Raw genomic sequence first — 20,484 nt, 5'->3', positions numbered from 1 at the left:
TCCATCTGTGGCACCATCATCTCATATGGGTGCTGGTTCCTTACCCAGATGCTCCTCTTCTGATCTAGCTCTCTTCTTGTGGCCTGGGAAAGCAGTGGAAGATAGCAAAGATGCTTGAGCCCCTGTTCCCACGAGGGAGAACCAGAGGAGGTTCCTGTCTCCTGCCTTCGGGTCAGCCCAGCTAAGGCTGTTGGGACCATTTGGGGAGTAAACCAGTGGATGGAAGACTTCTCTCAGTCTGTAACTCTGCCTCTCTCAAATAAATAAATCGATTTTTAAAATTAAGGGGGGGGGGGGTGCTGTGGCACAGTGAGTTAAAGCCCTGGCCCGAAGTGATGGCATTCCATATGGGCGCTGGTTCTAGTCCCGGCTGATCCTCTTCCAATCCAGCTCTCTGTTATGGCCTAGGAAAGCAGTAGAAAATGGCCCAGGGGCCAATGCTGTGGTGCAATGGCTTAAAGCCCCAGCCTGCATCACCACCATCCCATATGGGTGCCTGTTCAAGTCCTGGCTGTTCCACTTCCAAGCCAGCTCCCTGTTAATGTGCCTGGGAAAGCAGCATTATGATGGTCCCAGTCCTTGGGCCCTTGTACCCACGTGGGAGACCAGGAAGAAGCTCCTGGCTCCTTGCTTTGGATTGGCTCAGCTCCAGCTGTTGCAGCCATTTGGAGAGTAAACCAGCAGATGGAAGACCTCTCTCTCTGTCTCTACTTTCTCTGTAACTCTTTCAAATAAATAAAATAAATCTTTAAAAAATGAAGAAGAGATGGCCCAAGTGTTGGGGCCCCTGCACCCACATGGGAGACCAAAAGGAAGCTACTGGCTCCTGGCTCCGTATTGGTCCAGCTCCTGCCGCTGCAGCCACTGGAGAGTGAACCAGCAGTTGGAAGAATTCTGTCTCTGTCTCTCCCTCTCTCTGTAACTCTACCTCTCAAAATAAATAAATAAAAATATAAAAAACCAACTTTTAAGACAGTTAAGATTTATTTTTACAAAGACTATTCATAACAGCATATAAAGCAGTCAATACTTAGGATAAATATGAAACATACAAGACTATTACAAAGAAACTTAAACTCAGTATGGAGAGAAATTATACAAGACACAAATGGAGGAATAAGACCTTGTAAACTTGTCAATTCTTTCCAGAGTGATTTACAGATTCAATACAACCCCAAATAACACTCCTACATTTTAAAGACAGTAGATATGAAAACTTGATTCTAATAATTATAATGAAAATATAGGGTATCTTCAAAAGTTTACAGAAAATGTGTTCTCAAGTAAACACTGGATGAGTTTCAAAACTGCATCAAAATAAACTTATGGTTTAATTCCATTTTTCATGAACTTTTTGAAATACTTTTATACAAGGATAAAGCAGCAAGGAGCCAAAACTAGCCAAGACTATTTCCAATCAGATTAAGGGAGAAAACTTAACTCTATTGGATCTTAAGACTTTATATAGCTACCATAATTAGAGACACTGTTATACTGCCATAAGACTTATGAGAAAGCCAAATACCGGCGGAGTCTATGGTCACAAAAGGCTCCCATAGCCTTGGCAGCCCATGACAAGAGCCTCAGAAGATCACTGATGTCATAAAAAAGAGTGTTAATTGTTAAAGGAACAACAGTAGTCATTGTGCACTTACTCCCCACATAGGACCTCTGTCCCTATTGAATTGTAATGTGAGAATTGACTGCAAATTCTCTCCCCAAACTGTACTCTATATGTTGTTTGTGGGCATGAGTGCAAATTGCTGAAGGCTATGATTAGCATAGAGTTGGTCCTCTGTACATAAAGTCATACTAAAAATGATCCATAACGAAGAAGGAGATGGGAGAGGGAATGGGAGGTGGGATGGGAGGCAGGGGGGAGGTTATGGGGAAACCACTATATTCCTAAAGTTGTATCTGTATAAAAATGCACTCATTAATTAAAAATTTAAAAATGAAAAAAAAGACTTATGAGAAAGAATAGAGACTCTAGAAACAAGCCCATACATTATACTAACAGTGAATTTATGACAAAGAATAAACTAAAAACAATAATGAAAGGATAATCTTATCAACAAATTGCTTGGTCAATATTACGTGTGCAAAAACTCACACAATTTATCAATTCCAGGAAGGTTATAGCTCCAAATGTTACCAGCGGATGGAAGACCTTTCTCTCTCTCTCTGCCTCTCCTTCTCTCTCTGTGTAATTCTGACTATCAAAGAAATAAATAAATCTTAAAAAAACGTTTAGAGTCTCTAAATAATAGCATAAAAGACTATACTCATGACCTTATGGTAGAGAAAAATTTTTAAAGAGGACACAAAAGCAGTATCCCTAACAGAACGGATAGATAAATTGAAGTATGTTTAAGTTTTTCTGTTCCTCAAAAGATAAAGTAAGAGAAGGAATAGCAAGCAATAGCTAGGAGGAAAGTATCTGCAATACATATACCAACAAATAACTTGTATAAAACACACAAAGAACTCATTAGAAATAACAGACACATAGCATATGTCAAGGTCAACTGGCTGTATCTGTATAGACAAGTGAGGTATTTAATTTTAGCTCAAATGGCCACATACTCCTACTAAAAAGATCTCAACAATAAATTTGCTTAATTCTCTTTCACCAATTTCTAGTCTTTTCAGCCCAAACACTTTTTAGGTCATATTAATTTGGTTTTACCTTATCATAAACTCTACAAGGTGGGGGAGGGAATGTCTAAAATATTGTGATGATGTCCTCTATGCTTTAATTCTCAATTTCTTGAGCCCTATTTCAGAACTCTGTACTTTGGAAGACTTTATCCCAAGAAAAATAACTGACTTAATGATATCTTCATACTTTTACCCACATTTTCAGTGCTTCAATAAAACACAAAAATGTCTTAAGTCAAATACTTAAAAAAACTCTTGCTATATAAATAAACATGCATCTGGAATACAATCCTTTTAGTCACATAACTCTAGTGTTCTTAGATGCCTGCCTGCAAATTTTCCACAACGTGCAGGGCACTGAACTACAAATCTTCCTTGACCTATAGTGGGATTACAGCCCTATAAACCCATTGTTGGTTGAAAATATCCTCAGTCACCTAACCTAATCAAGTATCACTGTTTAGCCTAGCCTAAACATGCTCAGAACACTTAAAGTAGCCTACAGTTGGGCAAAATTATTTAACACAAAGCCTATTTTATTAAATACTGACTATCTCATTAAATACAACGGAAAGTGAAAAAGAATGGTTGCATGGGCACATTTTCACACTCTATTATGAAGTCCAAAACACTGTAAGCTGATGATCACCTATAGTTATTTCATTCATTAAAAAAAATATATAAAATGTGTAGGTTCCAAGTAATTTGTATCAAATTGAAACAACTGATAAATACATATCTTTGTGGGCTGGCACTGTGGTGCTGTAGCACAGAAGATTAATCCTCTGCCTGTGGAGCCAGTATGCCATGTGGATGCCTATTCAAGTCCCAGCTGCTCCACTTCCGATCCAGCTCTCTGCTATGGCCTGGGAAAGCCCAAGGATGGAAGATGGCCCAAGTACTTGGGCCCCTGCACATGCGTGGGATACCCAGAAGAAGCTCCTGGCTCCTGGCTTCAGATCTTGTAGCCATTTGGGGAGTGAACCAGTGGGTGGAAGACCTTTTTCTCTGTCTCTCCCTTTCACTACCTGTAACTCTAGCTGTCAAATAAATTTTTTAAAAAATACATATCTTTGTAACTAAGAGAAAAAATTTTTTGATTTTACACCCCTTTTAACTATGTGTAAACTGCTTGGTCTCTGAATCTCAGAATTTAGATCTGTAAAAAATGAGTAAAAATTCCTACCTCCTAGAGTTAGAAACATACTAGGGGATTCCAATTCAATCCCATCAAGGTGGCATGTACCAATGCCATCTCACCAGTCCAAGTGATCAATTTCAGTTCACAATTGATCATAATGAAAGGACTAAGAGTCAAAGGAAGCACATAAATAAGTCTAGTACCTGCTAATACTAACCAATGGAATAAATAAAGGGGAGAGCGATCCAACATGGGAAGCGAGATACACAGCAGACTCATAGAATGGCAGATGTCCTAAATAGCACTCTGGCCTCAGAATCAGCCCTAAAGGCTTTCGGATCCGGCTGAAAAGCCCATGAGAGTATTTCAGGCATGGAAAGCCAAGACACTCTGGCAAAAAAACAGACCTAAATGAAAGATCTCTGTGAGTGAGATCCCAGTGGAAAGAACAGGTCTTCAAAGAAGGAGGTACCTTTCTCTGAAGGGAGGAGAGAACCTCCACTTTGACTATGACCTTGTCTAAATAAGATAAGAGTCGGAGAACTCAAAAGGCTTCCATAGCCTTGGAAACTCATGACTGGAGCATAGGGAGATTACTGATGCCATAGACAGGAGTGTCAATTGGTAAAGTCAACAACAGGAGTCACTGTGCACTTACTCCTCATGTAGGATCTCTGTCCTTAATGTGCTGTACATTGAGATTTAATGCTATAACGAGTACTCAAACAGTATATTTCACTTTGTGTTTCTATGGGGGCGCAAACTGTTGAAATCTTTACTTAATGTATACTAAACTGATCTTCTGTATATATAGAAAATTGAAAATGAATCTTGATATGAATGGAAGGGGAGAGAGAGCGGGAAAGGGGAGGGTTGCGGGTGGGAGGGAAGTCATCGCGGGGGTGGGGGAAGCCAATGTAGTCCATAAGCTGTACTTTGGAAATCTATATTCATTAAATAAAAGTTTAAAAAAAAAAAAGTAAATTACATCATGATAATAAGTAGATCTTGACAGGGATGATGATAATTTCTATTGTTACATCAACTACTTATGAGCCTTTAGACTGGAAACAATCTAAAGCTCATGGGAAAATGAAATTCAAAGTAATGAATTTTGGTACAAAGACTTATGAAATCCATGCAGTTTTTATTTAATATATATTTTCCATTAACTCTGAAAAAAAAAATTCCTACCTCCTAGGTTCTTAGAAAGATTAAACAAGTTAAGGTAACTTAAGTTCTTAACATATTTCTTAGTAAACAGAAAACACTCAGAACATGAAAAGAACATCATACTAAAGGCAGAAACTCCAACTCTACAAACAGTTATAAAAAATAGTCACATGCTTTTAGGCAATATCTGATATATGTGCTATTAATATCTGTAGAGGCTGGTGCTCTGGCACAGCAAGTTAAGTTGCCACCTGTGACACCAGCATCCCATAAGGACGCCAATTCAAGTCCCAGCTGCTCCATTTCCAATCCAGCTCCCTGCTAATGTGTCTGGGACAGCACTGAAAGTCCACATGAACGACCCAGACACCTGGCAGAGCTCCTGGCTCCTGGGTATGGCCTAGCCCAGTCTTGGCCATTGCAGCCATCCGGGGAAGCAAACCAGTGGATGAAAGGGATCTTTCTCTCTCTCTCTCTCTCTCTCTCTCTGTCTCTCATTCTGTCTCTCCTTCTCTCTGTAACTCTGCCTTCAAAATACATAAATGAATGTTTATTTAAAAATACATTTGTACAGTTTACTGCTTTGTCATTAATAGTTACCTGCAAGATTGTCAAGCATGAAGTTCAGTAGCTTTCGGGTTCCATCTGGGTCCTGGTACAAGTTGAGAATATCCTGTGATAAAGGATTGCCTAAAGTAAAAGATAAAAATAAAAACTATAAGACTTAACATTGCAAGACTGAACAAAAATGCACTCTATAAAGTAAGATATCAATTTTCCAAACTGAATTCTACTATATTTAACCTGATTATATACACATTTAAAGAAACTGTATAAATTTAAAGTTTATCAGGACACAGTCCTATTGTAAGCTGAGGAGCATCTGTACGTTCAAAGTGTTAAAGAGAACCATATCTAAAGAGTTAAATTACAAAGATAATGTCTCACCAGATAGACTATCAAAAAAGAAATAGAAATTACAAAAAAGGAAGCAAACAAATCATGAAGTAAAAAAATACAGTGAAAAATAATCAAGGGCTGGAGCTGTGGTATAGTGGGCTAAGCTGAATGCCAGCGCTCTTATGGCCTGGGAAAGCAGTGGAAGATGGCTGAAGTCCTTGGGCCCCTGCACCCACATGGGAGACCAGAAGAAGCTCCTGGCTTCGGATCAGCCCAGCTCTGGCCACTGAGGCTATTTGGGGTGTGAACCAGCGGATGGAAAACCTATCTCCCTCCCTCCCTCCCCGCCCCCGCCTCTGCCTCTCTGTAACTCTTTCAAATAAACAAACAAATCTTCAAAAGGAAAAGAAAAAGAATCACTAGAAGGGCTCAACAGCAGACTTCAGCAGGTAAAAGGAAGGATGAGTAAGTTTTTAAAAGATAGTTGAGTTGAATTGGTACAGTCTGAAGACCTAAGAGAAAAAATAAGAAAAGCAAATGCAGCCTCAGAGAACCATGAAGGGTCCCAACATTTGCAAAGCGAAGAGTCCCAGAAGGTAAAGATAGAAAAGAACAATTGAAAAATTAGAAAAAATGCTCACAGCATCCCAAATTTTATGAAAACCATGAATACATGTATCCAAGAGGCTAAATTCTAAGTAGGATGAGATGCAAGAGATCTACACCTAGATAAATTATAACAAAATTCGGAAAAAGACAAGAATACAGAGAGAAAGGCCGGTGTTGTGGCATAGCAGGTTAAGCTTCCGCCTGTGATGCCAGCATCCCATATGGGCACCTTTTCAAAACCCCACTGCTGCACTTTCAATCCAGTTCCCTGCTAATGTGCCTGGGAAAGCAATGAAAGTTGGTCCAAGTACTTGGGCCCCTGCACCTACATGGGATACGTAGATGAAGCTCCTGGCTCCTGGTTTCAGTCTGGCCTAGCCCCAGCCCCAGCTGCTAGAGCCATTTGGAGAGTGAACCAGTGATGTAAGAGACACCCCCCCAATCTCTCTCTCTCTCTGTCTCTGTCTCTCCCTCCCTCCTTCCCTTTCAAATAAATAAAATAAATCTTTAAAATACACACAGAGAGAATCCAAAAAGTAACAAGAAAGGTGATTCATCATGTATAGATTCGTCAGTAAGATTAACTGCTGGTTTTTCATCAGAAACCATGAAAAGCTCGAAAGCAGTAAAACATGTTCTAAGTGCTAAGGGGATAAAAACTGTCAAGTAAGAATTTTTGAACTGGAAAAAAACGGACTTTGAAATGAAGGAGAGGTTGGCATTCCCAGATAAGCAAAAATCGACTAGGTTTGTCACTACAAACTATTTATTCAAAAAATACTAAAAGGAGTTCCTTCAGGCTGAAATGAAAAGACACTGGATAGTAACTCAATTCTAAATGAAATAGTTGAGAGTGGCAGTAAATAAAAAAGAAAGCAAAAATGTATTTTTAATTTTTTTCTTTTATCTGATGAGACAATTATATAAAGCAATAATTATACATCTATGTTGATGTGCACAGCATGTATGAAGATCGTAACTATGATAATAACAGCACAAAAGAGGTGAATGGAACTATAGATACAACTTTTTTAATACTATTGAAATTAAATTGACAATAATCTAAATTAAATTCTGACTAATAGAGATGTTTATTGTAATTCCAAGGTAACCTTTTAGCATAAAAATCAAAATAATACAGCAAAGGAAATAAAAAGGAATTAAATTAGTACATTAGCAAATATATATTGATCACAAAACAAGGCTTTGTTGAGGAATACAGAAACAAAGACATATGACAGAAAACAAATAGCAAATTGGCAGTAATAAATCCTATTTTATAAGAAATTAAATAAATGTAATTACATAAATGAAAATGGATGGGCCAGTGTTGAAGCAGTGGCGCCTTTAACAGGTAGAGGTTGGAGGAAGGTAATTAGGTCACGGGACACCATAGTTCTCACGTAGTTAACATGGTTCTCACAGAACTGAACTACTTCTAGCAAGAATGGAACAGTACGAAGCAAGGCCATCTAACATGCTTAGCCTCTTCTGCAGAAGATGCATCCCTTTTCTGCTTCTCTATCCTTTTGTGACCCAATCAGGGAATGTTCATCAGAATGCCAGCACTATGGTATTTGAATCTTTCAGCTGCTAGAATCATGAGCCAAACAAACCTCCTTACTTGGCAGTGGCCTGTAGGATTTTGTTATACCAACATAAAATGAACTAAGACATCAAGATTAGCAGAATTCATTAAAAAAATCATTATATACTATCTACAAAAGACATGATACACTTAAAGACACAAAGAGGAAAAAAGACAAAAAGGGATAATCTCAATGTCCTGCATCTCTTAAAAAGAAAAACAAATGAATTAGAAGTTAAATGTTTCAACAGAGAAAATTACAAGCACATATGGTTTTATTAAAAAAAAAAACAAAAACCTCAAGGAATCATTAAGAAAGCAATTACAGCAATGTTTTGGAAACTCTTCCAAAACTTGCATCAGTGACAAAAACCATCAACAAATGTGAAACAGAAGGAAAAATTATCAAACTCTACAATTAATGCTGATGTTGAAAGATGGCCTCTACAATCAAGATAAGTAAAGATGTATACTATCCCACTTCTATTTAATACTGTACCAGAGATTCTAGCTAGTGTAATAAGGCAAGAAAAAGAAACTAAAACTACATATTGTCTCTTTCCGCCATCTTGGAGCCTGTGGAGGCCTGCAGGGAGCAGGACTTCTAGAAGGCAGCTATATCTGGAAGACTGTGGGGCAAGGCCATTTTTGCTGGCTATAAGCGAGGTCTCTGGAACCAAAGGGAACACACGGCACTGCTTAAAATTGAAGGTGTTTATGCTCGGGATGAAACTGAAATTCTACTTGGGCAAGAGGTGTGCTTATGTGTACACGGCAAAGAACAACACAGTGACTCCTGGTGGCAAACCTAACAAAACCAGAGTAATCTGGGGAAAGGTAACTCGCGCTCACGGAAACAGTGGCATGGTTCATGCCAAATTCCGAAGCAACCTTCCTGCGAAGGCCATTGGACACAGAATCCGTGTGATGCTGTACCCCTCAAGGATTTAAACTATTGAAAAGTAAATAAATAAAAGTGGATTTGTTCTCTTGTAAGAAAAACAAAAACAAAAAACAAAACAAAACAAAAAAAACTACATATTGTAAAGGAAGAAATTAAATGATCTCTTCTCATAGATGACCAGTCTACAAACACTGCAAGATAAGATCAATTTACAAACTGGGTTTAATTCTGAAACATGAATAATTAAAACTTAACAAGCAGTATTATTTACAACAACATCAAAATGTATCAAATAGTGGGGCCAGCACTGTGGCATAGCAGGTAAAGCCTCCACCTGTGGTGCCAGCATCCCATATGGGCACTGATTAGAGTCCCGGCTGCTCCACTTCTGATCTAGCTCTCTGCTATGGCCTGGGAAAACAGTGGGAGATGGCCCAAGTGCTTAGGTCCCTGCACATGCGTGGGAGACCTGGAAGAAGAACCTGGCTCCTGGCTTCAGCTGTTGCAGCCACTTGGGGAGTGAACCAGCAGATGGAAGATTTCTCTCTCTCTGCCTCTGCCTCTCTGTAACTCTGCCTTTCAAATAAATAAATAAATAAATCATAAAAAAGAAAGTTCGTGGAAAAAAAGGACTGAGATAAATTTTAAAACTGCATCGAAGGCCGGCGCCGTGGCTCAATAGGCTAATCCTCCACCTTGCGGCGCCGGCACACCGGGTTCTAGTCCCGGTCGGGGCGCCGGATTCTATCCCGGTTGCCCCTCTTCCAGGCCAGCTCTCTGCTATGGCCAGGGAGTGCAGTGGAGGATGGCCCAGGTGCTTAGGCCCTGCACCCCATGGGAGACCAGGAAAAAGCACCTGGCTCCTGGCTCCTGCCATCGGATCAGTGCGGTGCGCCGGCTGCAGCGGCGGCCATTGGAGGGTGAACCAACGGCAAAGGAAGACCTTTCTCTCTCTGTCTCTCTCTCTCACTGTCCACTCTGCCTGTCAAGAAAATAAATAAAAATCCTCATAAAAAAAAAAAAAAAACTGCATCGAATTGTATGTAAAAATCTGGAAAAAATATTTTCCAATTTGCATACTAAAAAGTAGAAAACATCAAAGATCTACATAAATGCAGCTATATTGAATTGAAAAACTCAATATTAAACCTCAAGATTGGGCCCCGGCCCATCTCCATGGCGACCGGGCTGTATATAGGCAGCCGCCACCGCCTGAGCCGCAGGTTCTCTTACATCGACCGCCTAAGAGTCGCGCTGTAAGAAGCAGCAGCCTCCCTCTCGGCCTCCGCGCGCAGCAGCAACCATGCGTGAGTGCATCTCCATCCACGTCGGCCAGGCTGGTGTCCAGATTGGCAATGCCTGCTGGGAGCTCTACTGCCTGGAACACGGCATCCAGCCCGATGGCCAGATGCCAAGTGACAAGACCATTGGGGGAGGAGACGACTCCTTCAACACCTTCTTCAGTGAGACGGGCGCTGGCAAGCACGTGCCCAGGGCCGTGTTTGTAGACCTGGAGCCCACGGTCATTGATGAAGTTCGCACCGGCACCTACCGCCAGCTCTTCCACCCCGAGCAGCTCATCACGGGCAAGGAAGATGCTGCCAATAACTATGCCCGCGGGCACTACACCATTGGCAAGGAGATCATTGACCTCGTCCTGGACCGAATTCGCAAGCTGGCTGACCAGTGCACGGGCCTGCAGGGATTCTTGGTTTTCCACAGCTTTGGTGGGGGAACTGGTTCTGGGTTCACCTCCCTGCTGATGGAACGCCTCTCTGTCGATTACAGCAAGAAGTCCAAGCTGGAGTTCTCCATCTACCCAGCCCCCCAGGTTTCCACAGCTGTGGTGGAGCCCTACAACTCCATCCTCACCACCCACACCACCCTGGAGCACTCTGATTGTGCCTTCGTGGTAGACAACGAGGCCATCTATGACATCTGTCATAGAAACCTCGATATCGAGCGCCTCCACCTACACTAACCTGAATAGGTTGATAGGTCAAATTGTATCCTCCATCACGGCTTCCCTGCGGTTTGACGGAGCCCTGAATGTTGATCTGACAGAATTCCAGACCAACCTGGTGCCCTACCCCCGCATCCACTTCCCCTGTCATCTCTGCTGAGAAAGCCTACCACGAGCAGCTTTCTGTAGCAGAGATCACCAATGCCTGCTTTGAGCCAGCCAACCAGATGGTGAAATGTGACCCTCGCCACGGTAAATACATGGCTTGCTGCCTGCTGTACCGTGGCGATGTGGTTCCCAAAGATGTCAATGCTGCCATTGCTACCATCAAGACCAAACGTACCATCCAGTTTGTGGATTGGTGCCACACTGGCTTCAAGGTTGGCATTAACTACCAGCCTCCCACAGTGGTGCCTGGTGGAGACCTGGCCAAGGTGCAGCGAGCTGTGTGCATGCTGAGCAACACCACAGCCATTGCTGAGGCCTGGGCTCGCCTGGACCACAAGTTTGACCTGATGTATGCCAAACGTGCCTTTGTTCACTGGTACGTGGGGGAGGGCATGGAAGAGGGAGAGTTTTCTGAAGCTCGTGAGGACATGGCTGCCCTGGAGAAGGATTACGAGGTTGGTGTGGATTCTGTTGAAGGTGAGGGTGAGGAGGAAGGAGAGGAATACTAAAAATGTCGCAAAGGTGCTGCTTTTACAGGGAAGCTTTTTCTGTTTTAAACAGTGGAAATTTGGGGTCTGATCAGTTAATTTGTATGTAGCAGTGTATGCTCTCATATACAATTACTGAGTTATGCTTTGAAAAATGAATGCTTTGTCGGGGACCCAAGCGGTTCATTTCTCTGATGGGTTTTGAATAAAGTATTCCCTGTCTTAAATAAATTAAAAAAAAACAAAAAACAAAAAACTCAAGATTGAAGCATTGATTATCCCCAAAGTGATCTACCTATTCAATACAATCCCAATAAAAATTCCAGCACAAATCATAAGCAGATTCTAAAATTTACATAGAAAGGCGAAATATCTAAAGTGTCAAGGCAGATTCAAGGCTGCCACAAAACACACCAAGAGTTAGAGGAAAGGTATATTGTCAGGTTGGGGAAGCCCAACGGGCCTGGGGTAGAGAGGGAGAGGGCGAGAGAGTAAGAGACAGAGAGAGAGCAGGTGTTCGGGAATAGGTCCTGTTGAAACCTTTGCCAGGAACTGAGCAGGGAAGTAGGAGTAGCGAATCCCACGCGGCTTAGGACTGAAGCCTACTATGCAAGGTGGCGCTGGGTGCCAGGGCCTAAGATGGCATCCAAGGCATAGATGGCGCCACAGATAAGACTGCGCCATTTTACTAACAGAAGGGGGAGGGTACTGTGATGCAGCAGGTTAACCACTCAGGACACCCCTATCCCATTTCAGGGTTCCAGTTAAGTCCCAGCTCCTCCTCTTCCCACACAGCTTCCTGCTAATGTGCCTGGAATGGCAGCAGATAATGGCCCATGTGTTAGGCCCCTTCCAGCCCTTGCTGTTGTTAATACTTGTGGAGTGAACCAGGGGATGGAAGATCTCTCTCTCTCTCTCTCTCTGTCACTCCCTGATAGTTTGACTTTCAAATAAAAATAAATGTTTAAAAAATAAACAATAGCTTAAAGGCAACTTTGAAAAATAAGAACAAGTTGGAAGTCTCATAATACTCAAACATCAAGGCTTATCATATGAGGCCGGCATTGGCATAGTGGGTTAAGCTGACACCTGCAGTGCCGGCATCTCATATGGGCTCGAGACCCAGCTGCTCCACTTCCAATCCAGCTCTCTGCTATAGTCTGGGAAAGCAGTAAAAAGATGGTCCAAGTCCTTGGGCCCCTGCATTCGCTCGGGAGACCTGGAAGAAGCTTCTAGCTTCTGGTTTTAGATCGGCACAGCTCTGGCCATTGAGGCCATTTGGGGAGTGAATCAGAGGATGGAAGACACCTCTCTCTCTCATTCTCTCTCTCTCCCTGCCTCTCCTCTCTCTGTGTAACTCTGACTTTCAAATAAATAAATCTTTAAAAAAAAGAAAAGAAAAATTACACAAAGAGTGGCATCTGAAAGTAGGATGGCAAGGACACGTAAACATCAATAATTTGATTATAGTATAGAGAAGGCAACTGGTCTGAAGCACACATTTAAGAAAAATGTCAGACTGGATTAAAAAATAGTCTAGCTACGCATTATCTGTAAGAAATACTAAGCCTAAGCACATAAAAAGTTGAAAGTAAACAGATGAGAAAAGATATATTAGAGAAACATTAACCAAAAGAAAGCTGGCATAGCTACAATAGCAGACAAAATACATTACAAGGTAAAACCCTAATATTAAAGAGGCAGGGCCAGCATTGTGGCGCAGTATCAACATCCCATCCCACGTGGAAGTACCTGGGGCCGCCCCATTTCCAGTCTAGCTCTCTGCTAATGTGCCTGAGAAAGTAGTCGGTGCTGGCTCAAGTACTTGAGCTCTTGTCACCAACACAGGAGACCTGGATGCAGTTGCTGACTCCTGGCTTCAGCCTGACCCAGGCCCAGTTATTGTAGCCATTTAGTGAGTGAACTAGCAGACGAAGGAACTGAGTGTGTGACTATCTTTCAAATAAATATAACCTTTTTTTTAGATTTATTTTATTTGAAAGGCAGAATTACACAGAGAGAGAAAGAGAGAGAGACACACACACACACACACACACACACACACACACATACACAGAGGTCTTCCATCCACTGGTTCACTCTCCAGTTGGCCACAACGGCCAGAGCTGTGCCGATCCGAAGCCAGGAGCCAGGAGCTTCTCCCACAAGGGCGCAGGAGACCAAGTACTTGGACCATCTTCTACTGCTTTCCCAGGCTATAGCAGAGAGCTGGATCAGAAGTGGAGCAGCCAGGACTCAAACCGGCGTCCATATGGGATACTAGCACTGTAAGGCAGCAGCTTTACCCGCTACGACACAGTGCTGGCCCATCAAATAAATATAACTTTTTAAAAAAATTTTGAGAGCCGGCGCCGTGGCTCAATAGGCTAATCCTCCGCCTTGCGGCGCCGGCACACCGGGTTCTAGTCCCGGTCAGGGCGCCGGATTCTGTCCCGGTTGCCCCTCTTCCAGGCCAGCTCTCTGCTATGGCCAGGGAGTGCAGTGGAGGATGGCCCAGGTGCTTGGGCCCTGCACCCCATGGGAGACCAGGAAAAGCACCTGGATCCTGGCTCCTGCCATCGGATCAGCGCGGTGCGCTGGCTGCAGTGGCGGCCATTGGAGGGTGAACCAACGGCAAAAAGGAAGACCTTTCTCTCTGTCTCTCTCTCACACTGTCCACTCTGCCTGTCCAAAAAAAAAAAAAAAAAAAAAAAAATTTGAGGGAGACTGGCACTATGTTGTGGCAGCTTAAGCTGCCATCAGCAATGCCAGCATCCCATATAGGCACCAGCTTGAGTCCTAGCTACTCAATTTCCAATTTCAGTTCCCTGCTGACGCACTTGGGAAAGCAGCAGAGGGTGACTCAAATGCTTGGGCCCCTGCACCCACATGAGACACCAGAGAAGTTCCTGGCCCTGTCTTTGGCCTGGCCCAGCTACCCTCACCCCACCCCACTGCAGCCATGTGGGGAGTGAACCAGCATTGGAAGATCTCTCCATGTCTCTCTATCTCTGTAACTCTGCCTTTTAAATAAAAATAAATCTTTAAAAACGTGTAAATACAAAAAAATGTAGCCAAGTAGACAAATTTATAGGCTTAAGTGATCATACTTGAAAATAATAAAATCTAAATACATATAAAGCACATATCCAAATACAAAAGAGGGGAAAAAATGACAACCAAAGGCATAAGAGTGTCCAGCATTGTGATGTAGTAAGGTAAGCTGCTGTCTGAAATGCTAGCTCCCATATCAAAGTGCCTGTTCAAGACATGGCTGCTCTACTTCCAATTCAGCTTCCTTTTAACTGGGGCCCTGCCACTCACACAAGAGATCCAGATGGAATTCCAGGCTGCTGACTTGCAGCCATCTGAGGAATGAACCGGTGGATAAAGATCTCAATCATGCTCTGGTTTGTTACCCCACCCCATCCCACTACTTCCAACAGATACATAAATCTTTTTTAAAAATAAAAGGGGGGGGGGAGCCAATGTAATCCATAAGCTGTACTTTGGAAATCTATATTCATTAAATAAAAGTTAAAAAAAAATAAAATAAAAGGGGGCATATGTTGTGGCTTAGCTGGTTAAGCAATTTATCTTTTTTAAGTTTTGAAATTCATTTGCATTAATTATTGATAATATTTTCTTAATTTTAGACCTTCGTCTATTTGTAACTCTATTAATTCTTTTCATTTTTAAGATTGTTTCTGAGATGGGCATTTGGCCTAGTGATTATGACAATAGTTAACATGCCTAAATCCCAGGGCAGGTACTGTGGTGCAGTGTATAAAGCCACCACCTGCAATGCTGGCATCCTAAATGGGCATCAGTTCGAGTTCCAGCTGCTCCATTTCTGATCCAGCTCCCTGCTACTGCACCTGGAAAAGCAGTGGAGGGTGGCCTAAGTGCTAGGTGGGAGAATCTGGATGAAGCTCCTGGTTCCTAGCTTCAGCTTCACTCAGTGCTGGCTGTTGCAGCCATCTGGGAAGTGAACCAGCAGATGGAATATTCTCTCTCTCCCTCTCTAACTCTTTCAAATAAATAAATCTTTAAAAATAAAGATAGAAGAAGCATTTTTTTTTTTATTAAAAAGACGGGGGGGTCAGGGGGAAGAGAGAGAAAGACTGAGACAGAGAGAGAGAGATAAAGAGAATGCATGCTCCCATTTACCAGTTCACTCCCTACAAATGCCCATGACAGGGCTGGATTGAGGCTGGGATCACAATCAGGACTCCCATGAGGGTAGCAGGAAGCCAACTAACTACTTGAGCTATCTCTGTGCCTTTTAGGGTCTGCATTAACAGGAAGCTGGAATCACCAGCCAGAGGCAGGTATTGAACCAGACACTCCCATAAGATGTAGGCATCCTTTTTTTTTTTTTTTTTTTAAGATTTATTTATTAGGGCCAGCACTGTGGCTTAGTGGATTAAACTGTCACCTACAGCACTGGCATCCCACACATGGGCACTGGCTCAATTCTCAACTGCTCCACTTCCAATCCAGCTCCCTGCTAACACACCTGGGAAAGCAGTGGAACATGGCCCAAGTGCCTGGACCCCTACACCCCTGCACCCACATGGGAGAGTAAGAAGCTCTAGGTTCTTGGCTTTGGTCTGGCCTAGCTCTAGTCATTGCGACCATTTGGGGAGTAGACTAGCAAATCAATGTTTTCTCTCTCAGTCCCTCCCTCTCTGTAATTCTGCCTTTCAAATACAGTAAGTGAATTAAAAAAAAAAAAAAAAAGAATTATTTATGGGGCCGGCGCAGTGGCGCAGTGGGTTAAAGTCCTGGCCTGAAGCATTGGCATCCCATTTGGGCGCTGGTTCTAGTCCCGGCTGCTCCACTTTCGATCCAGCTCTCTGCTATGGCCTGGGAAAGCAGTAGAAGATGGCCCAAGTCCTTGGGCCCCTGAATCCACTTGTGAGACCCGGAAGAAGATCCTGGTTCCTGCCTTCGGATCGGCGCAGCTCTGGCCGTTGCGGCCATCTGGGAAGTGAACCAGCAGATGGAAGACCTCTCTCTCTAACTCTATGTTTCAAATAAATAAAATAAATCTTAAAAAAAAAGTTATTTATTTATATGAAAGGCAGAGTTAGAGAGAGAGAAGGAGACACACAGAGAGATAGATATCTTCTGCCTGCTGGTTCATGCTCCCAAACGATTGCACCAACCAGGGCTGAGCCAGGCCAAAACCAGGAGAGCCAGGAGCTTCATGCAGGTCTCCCACGTGGGTGCAGGGGCCCAACCACCTAGGCTAGCCTCCACTGCTTTACCGGATGCATTAGCAGGGAGCTGGATCAGAAATGAAACAGCCAGGACTCCAACTGGCGCCCACATAGGATGCCAGCATCGCAGGCGGTGGCTTTACATGCTAAGCCACAATGCCTGCCTTGGGATTTAGGCATGTTAACTAATGTCACAATCACCAGGCCAAATGCCCATATCAGAAACAATCCTAAAAATGAAAAGAGTTAATACAGTTACGAATGGACCAGAGCCTAAATTTATAGTAAGGAAATATTATCAGTACTTACGCAAATAAATTTCTAAATTTAAAAAAAGATAAATTCCAATGGTACAGATATGGTCCAACAAAACTGAATGATTAATAATAAGAAACCCTCAATAATTCTTGTAACCAAAACTATGAGGTATCATCAAAGGGTTCATGGAAAATACAGACTAAGAAAACCAGGCATTGATTCCAAATATTTTTGTACCAAAATAAATTCTATATAATTTTGAAAATATTTTTTTTAATGTGAGAGGTAGAGATTTCTCTCTTATACACATACATACATACAGAGAGAGAACAGGAACTCCCATCTGCTGGTTCACTCCCCAAATGCTCATGCAATGGCTTGACTGAAGCAGGGAACACAGTCCAGCTTTCCCAAATCACTTGAGCCATCACCACTGCTTCCAAGGATCTGAACCGGTGGGAAGCTGGAGTCAGGAGCTGGGGACAGCAATCAAACCCAGACACTCCAATGTGAGACACAGGAGTCTCTTAACTGCTAGGCTAAATGCCAATCCCTAAATTTATCTTTTAATTCTATTTTCCATGATCTTTTGAAACAATCTTGTATACTAAGGTAGTAAATAATTTCTTCAAAAAAAAAAAAACACTGGGCAACAATGGTTTTACAGGGCTGTTCAACCAAATTTCAGAGAACAGATTAGTTTAATATTATACAAACTCTTTAGAGAACTGAAAAGTAAGTGATTTTCTTCCACTGTTTCAAAAGCCAATATAAACCTTACACATTCTTGAATAAAAATAATGAAATATGCAAGTCCACTTTATTCATAAACAAATAGAAAAAAATCCATGAAAATATATTTTTGGGCAAGAAAGTGGGCCTTATGCTTCCCTCTGCATCCTTGCTGAGGTAAGACTGCACGGCTTATCTGTCTCCTGATACTGCACGGTTTTTGTAACTCTAAATGCCACTGAATAGGTCAAGGCAGCTAGAGCATTACTACCATGGAACTGTTTCCTCTGGGGAAGCAAAACTAGTTTTTTTTTTACTGTTTGTTATAGTACTTCCTGTTTGCCTAAAAAGCACTGGACCCTTGTATCTGACTTACTCAACTGCAATGCAAACATTCTGTATACAAAGCACACACCTGGTCCCATTTTGGCTCTGTCTCTGACCCAAGAGACTCATGTCTTCTGCCATTATCCATGAAGCAGTAATCTGCTAACTTATTTGAAGCTTGTAAGTAGGGTAAAGCCTCCATACCTTCACTGTTCTTAACAGACACTGTCAAATTACATCCAGCAGTAATATAAAAGCATATAACCACATGACCAACTTATGTCTAACTCAGGGAGATAAATGTGGTTGAAGTTGGTAAAAAATGTGTAATCTATCAAACCAGCCTTTGAAATGTGAAAAATATTATCTCAATGGATAAAGAAAAGCATTTGATAAAATATTTAAACAAAAATTAACAGCTTGAGGTCAGTGCTGTGGCATAGCAGGTAAAGCCACCTCCTGCAGTGCCGGCATCCCATACGGGCGCCAATTCAAGTCCCAGCTGCTCTACTTCTGATATAGCTCTCTGCCATGGCCTAGGAAAGCAGAAGAAGATGGCCCAAATGCTGGGGCACCTGCATTTGCATGGGAAACCTGGAAGAAGCTCCTGGATCCTGGCTTTGGATCAGCGCAGCTCTAGCGACTGCAGCCATCTGGGGAGTGAACCAGTGGATTGAAGATCTCTCTCTCTCTCTCTGCCTATACTTCTCTGTAATTCTGCCTTTCAAATAAATAAATAAGTCTTTAAAAAAAAGAACTAACAACTTAGGAAAGTCAGAAAATCAGTAGAATCTAAAAAGTGGAATTTTTTTTAACCAAAAATACACAGTAACTATTGTTCTTAATGGAAAACTACTAGAAACATTTTGTTGAGAATTAATAACAGAAGCATACCCACTATTAATGCTCCTATTCAATATTGTGCAGAATCTTAGTGCATTAAAGGAAAAGAAATTAAATTCACAAGAATTTAAAATAAACAAAACTGTATTACCAGAAAATAATTATCTGCATATAAAATCCAAAATAATTGGGAGACAGCATTCTAGAAAAAATTTCAGTTTAGTCAAGAAAGCTTACTGTAAGATTAATTAAAAACACAAACAAAAAACTAATTATATTTCTAAAACTCAACAACAAATAAGCAAGGGGAAAAAACTTTAAAAACAAAAAGTCATGGTTTACAATAGAAATAATTCATAAGGTACTCAAAAATAAATAACAAAAGATGTACAAGACTACTGTGCAAAAAGTAAATAAAATCTAAATAAATGGATAGCAAGCTCAAATTCATGATTAGGAAGATTCATTTTAATTATGATGTCAATTCTTTCTGAACTGCTCCAGAATATCGATACAAATTCCAAGAAACAAACAGTTTTTTCTGAAAAACACAATTTCTTAGGTTTGAGTAACAGTCAAAACACTACTAAAAAATGAGAGGACTTCACAAAACAGATAAAATCCTAATATAAAGCTATATTAATAATAAAATAACATGACAATCAGGACAAGATTAGATAAATTGACCACTGGAACAGAATAGAGATCCCCAAAATAAAGCTACACATAAGTGATATGAGAGGTAACTTCAATGATCAGTGAGAAAAGGAAGAACTTCACTAAATGACCAAGCGATAATTTGCTAAACATAAAAGAAAAAGCAAGAACAGATCACTCAAAAACTCAGATCTCTTCTACTGTATTGAAAAACTCATTCCAAATAAATTAAAGAATTAACCATGGGGGTCAGCATTGTGGCACAGCAGCTAAAGCTGCTAACTGTGACATCCCATTTGGGCTCCAGTTCGTGTCCTGGCTACTCCACTTCCCATCCAGCTCCCTGTTAATAGCCTGGGAAAGCAGCAGAAGATGGCCCAAGTGCTTGGGCCTCCACCACCCACATGGGAGACCCAGATGAAGCTCCTGGCTACAGTCTGGCTCAGCCCTAACTGTTGCGGCTGCCTGGGGAGTGAATTAGCATACATAATATCTCCCCTTTGGTGGGCATATTTTCTCTCTCTCTCTTTCAAAATAAATAAATAAATCTTTAAAAAAATAAAAAGAATTAACCATGAAGAAAAAAACTACAACTTTTAGAAGATAACATTAAGAGAATGTATTTCAGACCTAGGGAACAGCAGGATTTCTTCAACAAAACACACTAATTAATAACAAAAGATTTTAAAATTCAACTAAATTTAAAAAATCAAATTCACTCATTAAAAGATACCACAAAGAAAACAGAGAAAATCCAAAGAGTAGGGGAAGATATTTATAACACAAAATGGTCAAAAGTTAAGAACCATAAATCAGTAAGAAATAATTCAATTGAAAATAGCCAAAG

General features: G+C 41.5%; 1 protein-coding gene and 2 pseudogenes across 5 annotated transcripts in view; 2 read left to right on the top strand and 1 right to left on the bottom strand.

Moving 5' to 3' along the window:
- The window catches only part of CNOT6L (CCR4-NOT transcription complex subunit 6 like), a 121,606-nt gene that overhangs the window by 39,851 nt on the left and 61,271 nt on the right, over positions 1–20,484 (bottom strand). For all 5 annotated transcript variants that reach the window (XM_008267694.3, XM_002717095.5, XM_051820197.2 and 2 more), the window contains exon 5: positions 5,576–5,665. In XM_008267694.3, the coding sequence (XP_008265916.1) occupies positions 5,576–5,665 (90 nt within the window). The remainder of the gene's footprint in view (positions 1–5,575; positions 5,666–20,484) is intronic.
- Positions 7,447–9,062, top strand: LOC108178034 (large ribosomal subunit protein eL33 pseudogene; annotated as a pseudogene).
- On the top strand, positions 10,188–11,851 carry LOC100349937 (tubulin alpha-1A chain-like; annotated as a pseudogene).

This window comes from Oryctolagus cuniculus, chromosome 8 (genome assembly GCF_964237555.1).
Source record: "Oryctolagus cuniculus chromosome 8, mOryCun1.1, whole genome shotgun sequence".
NCBI classification, from domain to species: Eukaryota; Metazoa; Chordata; class Mammalia; order Lagomorpha; family Leporidae; genus Oryctolagus; species Oryctolagus cuniculus.
Note: the sequence above shows the minus strand (reverse complement) of the source record. Positions and strands in the feature narration are given on the sequence as shown.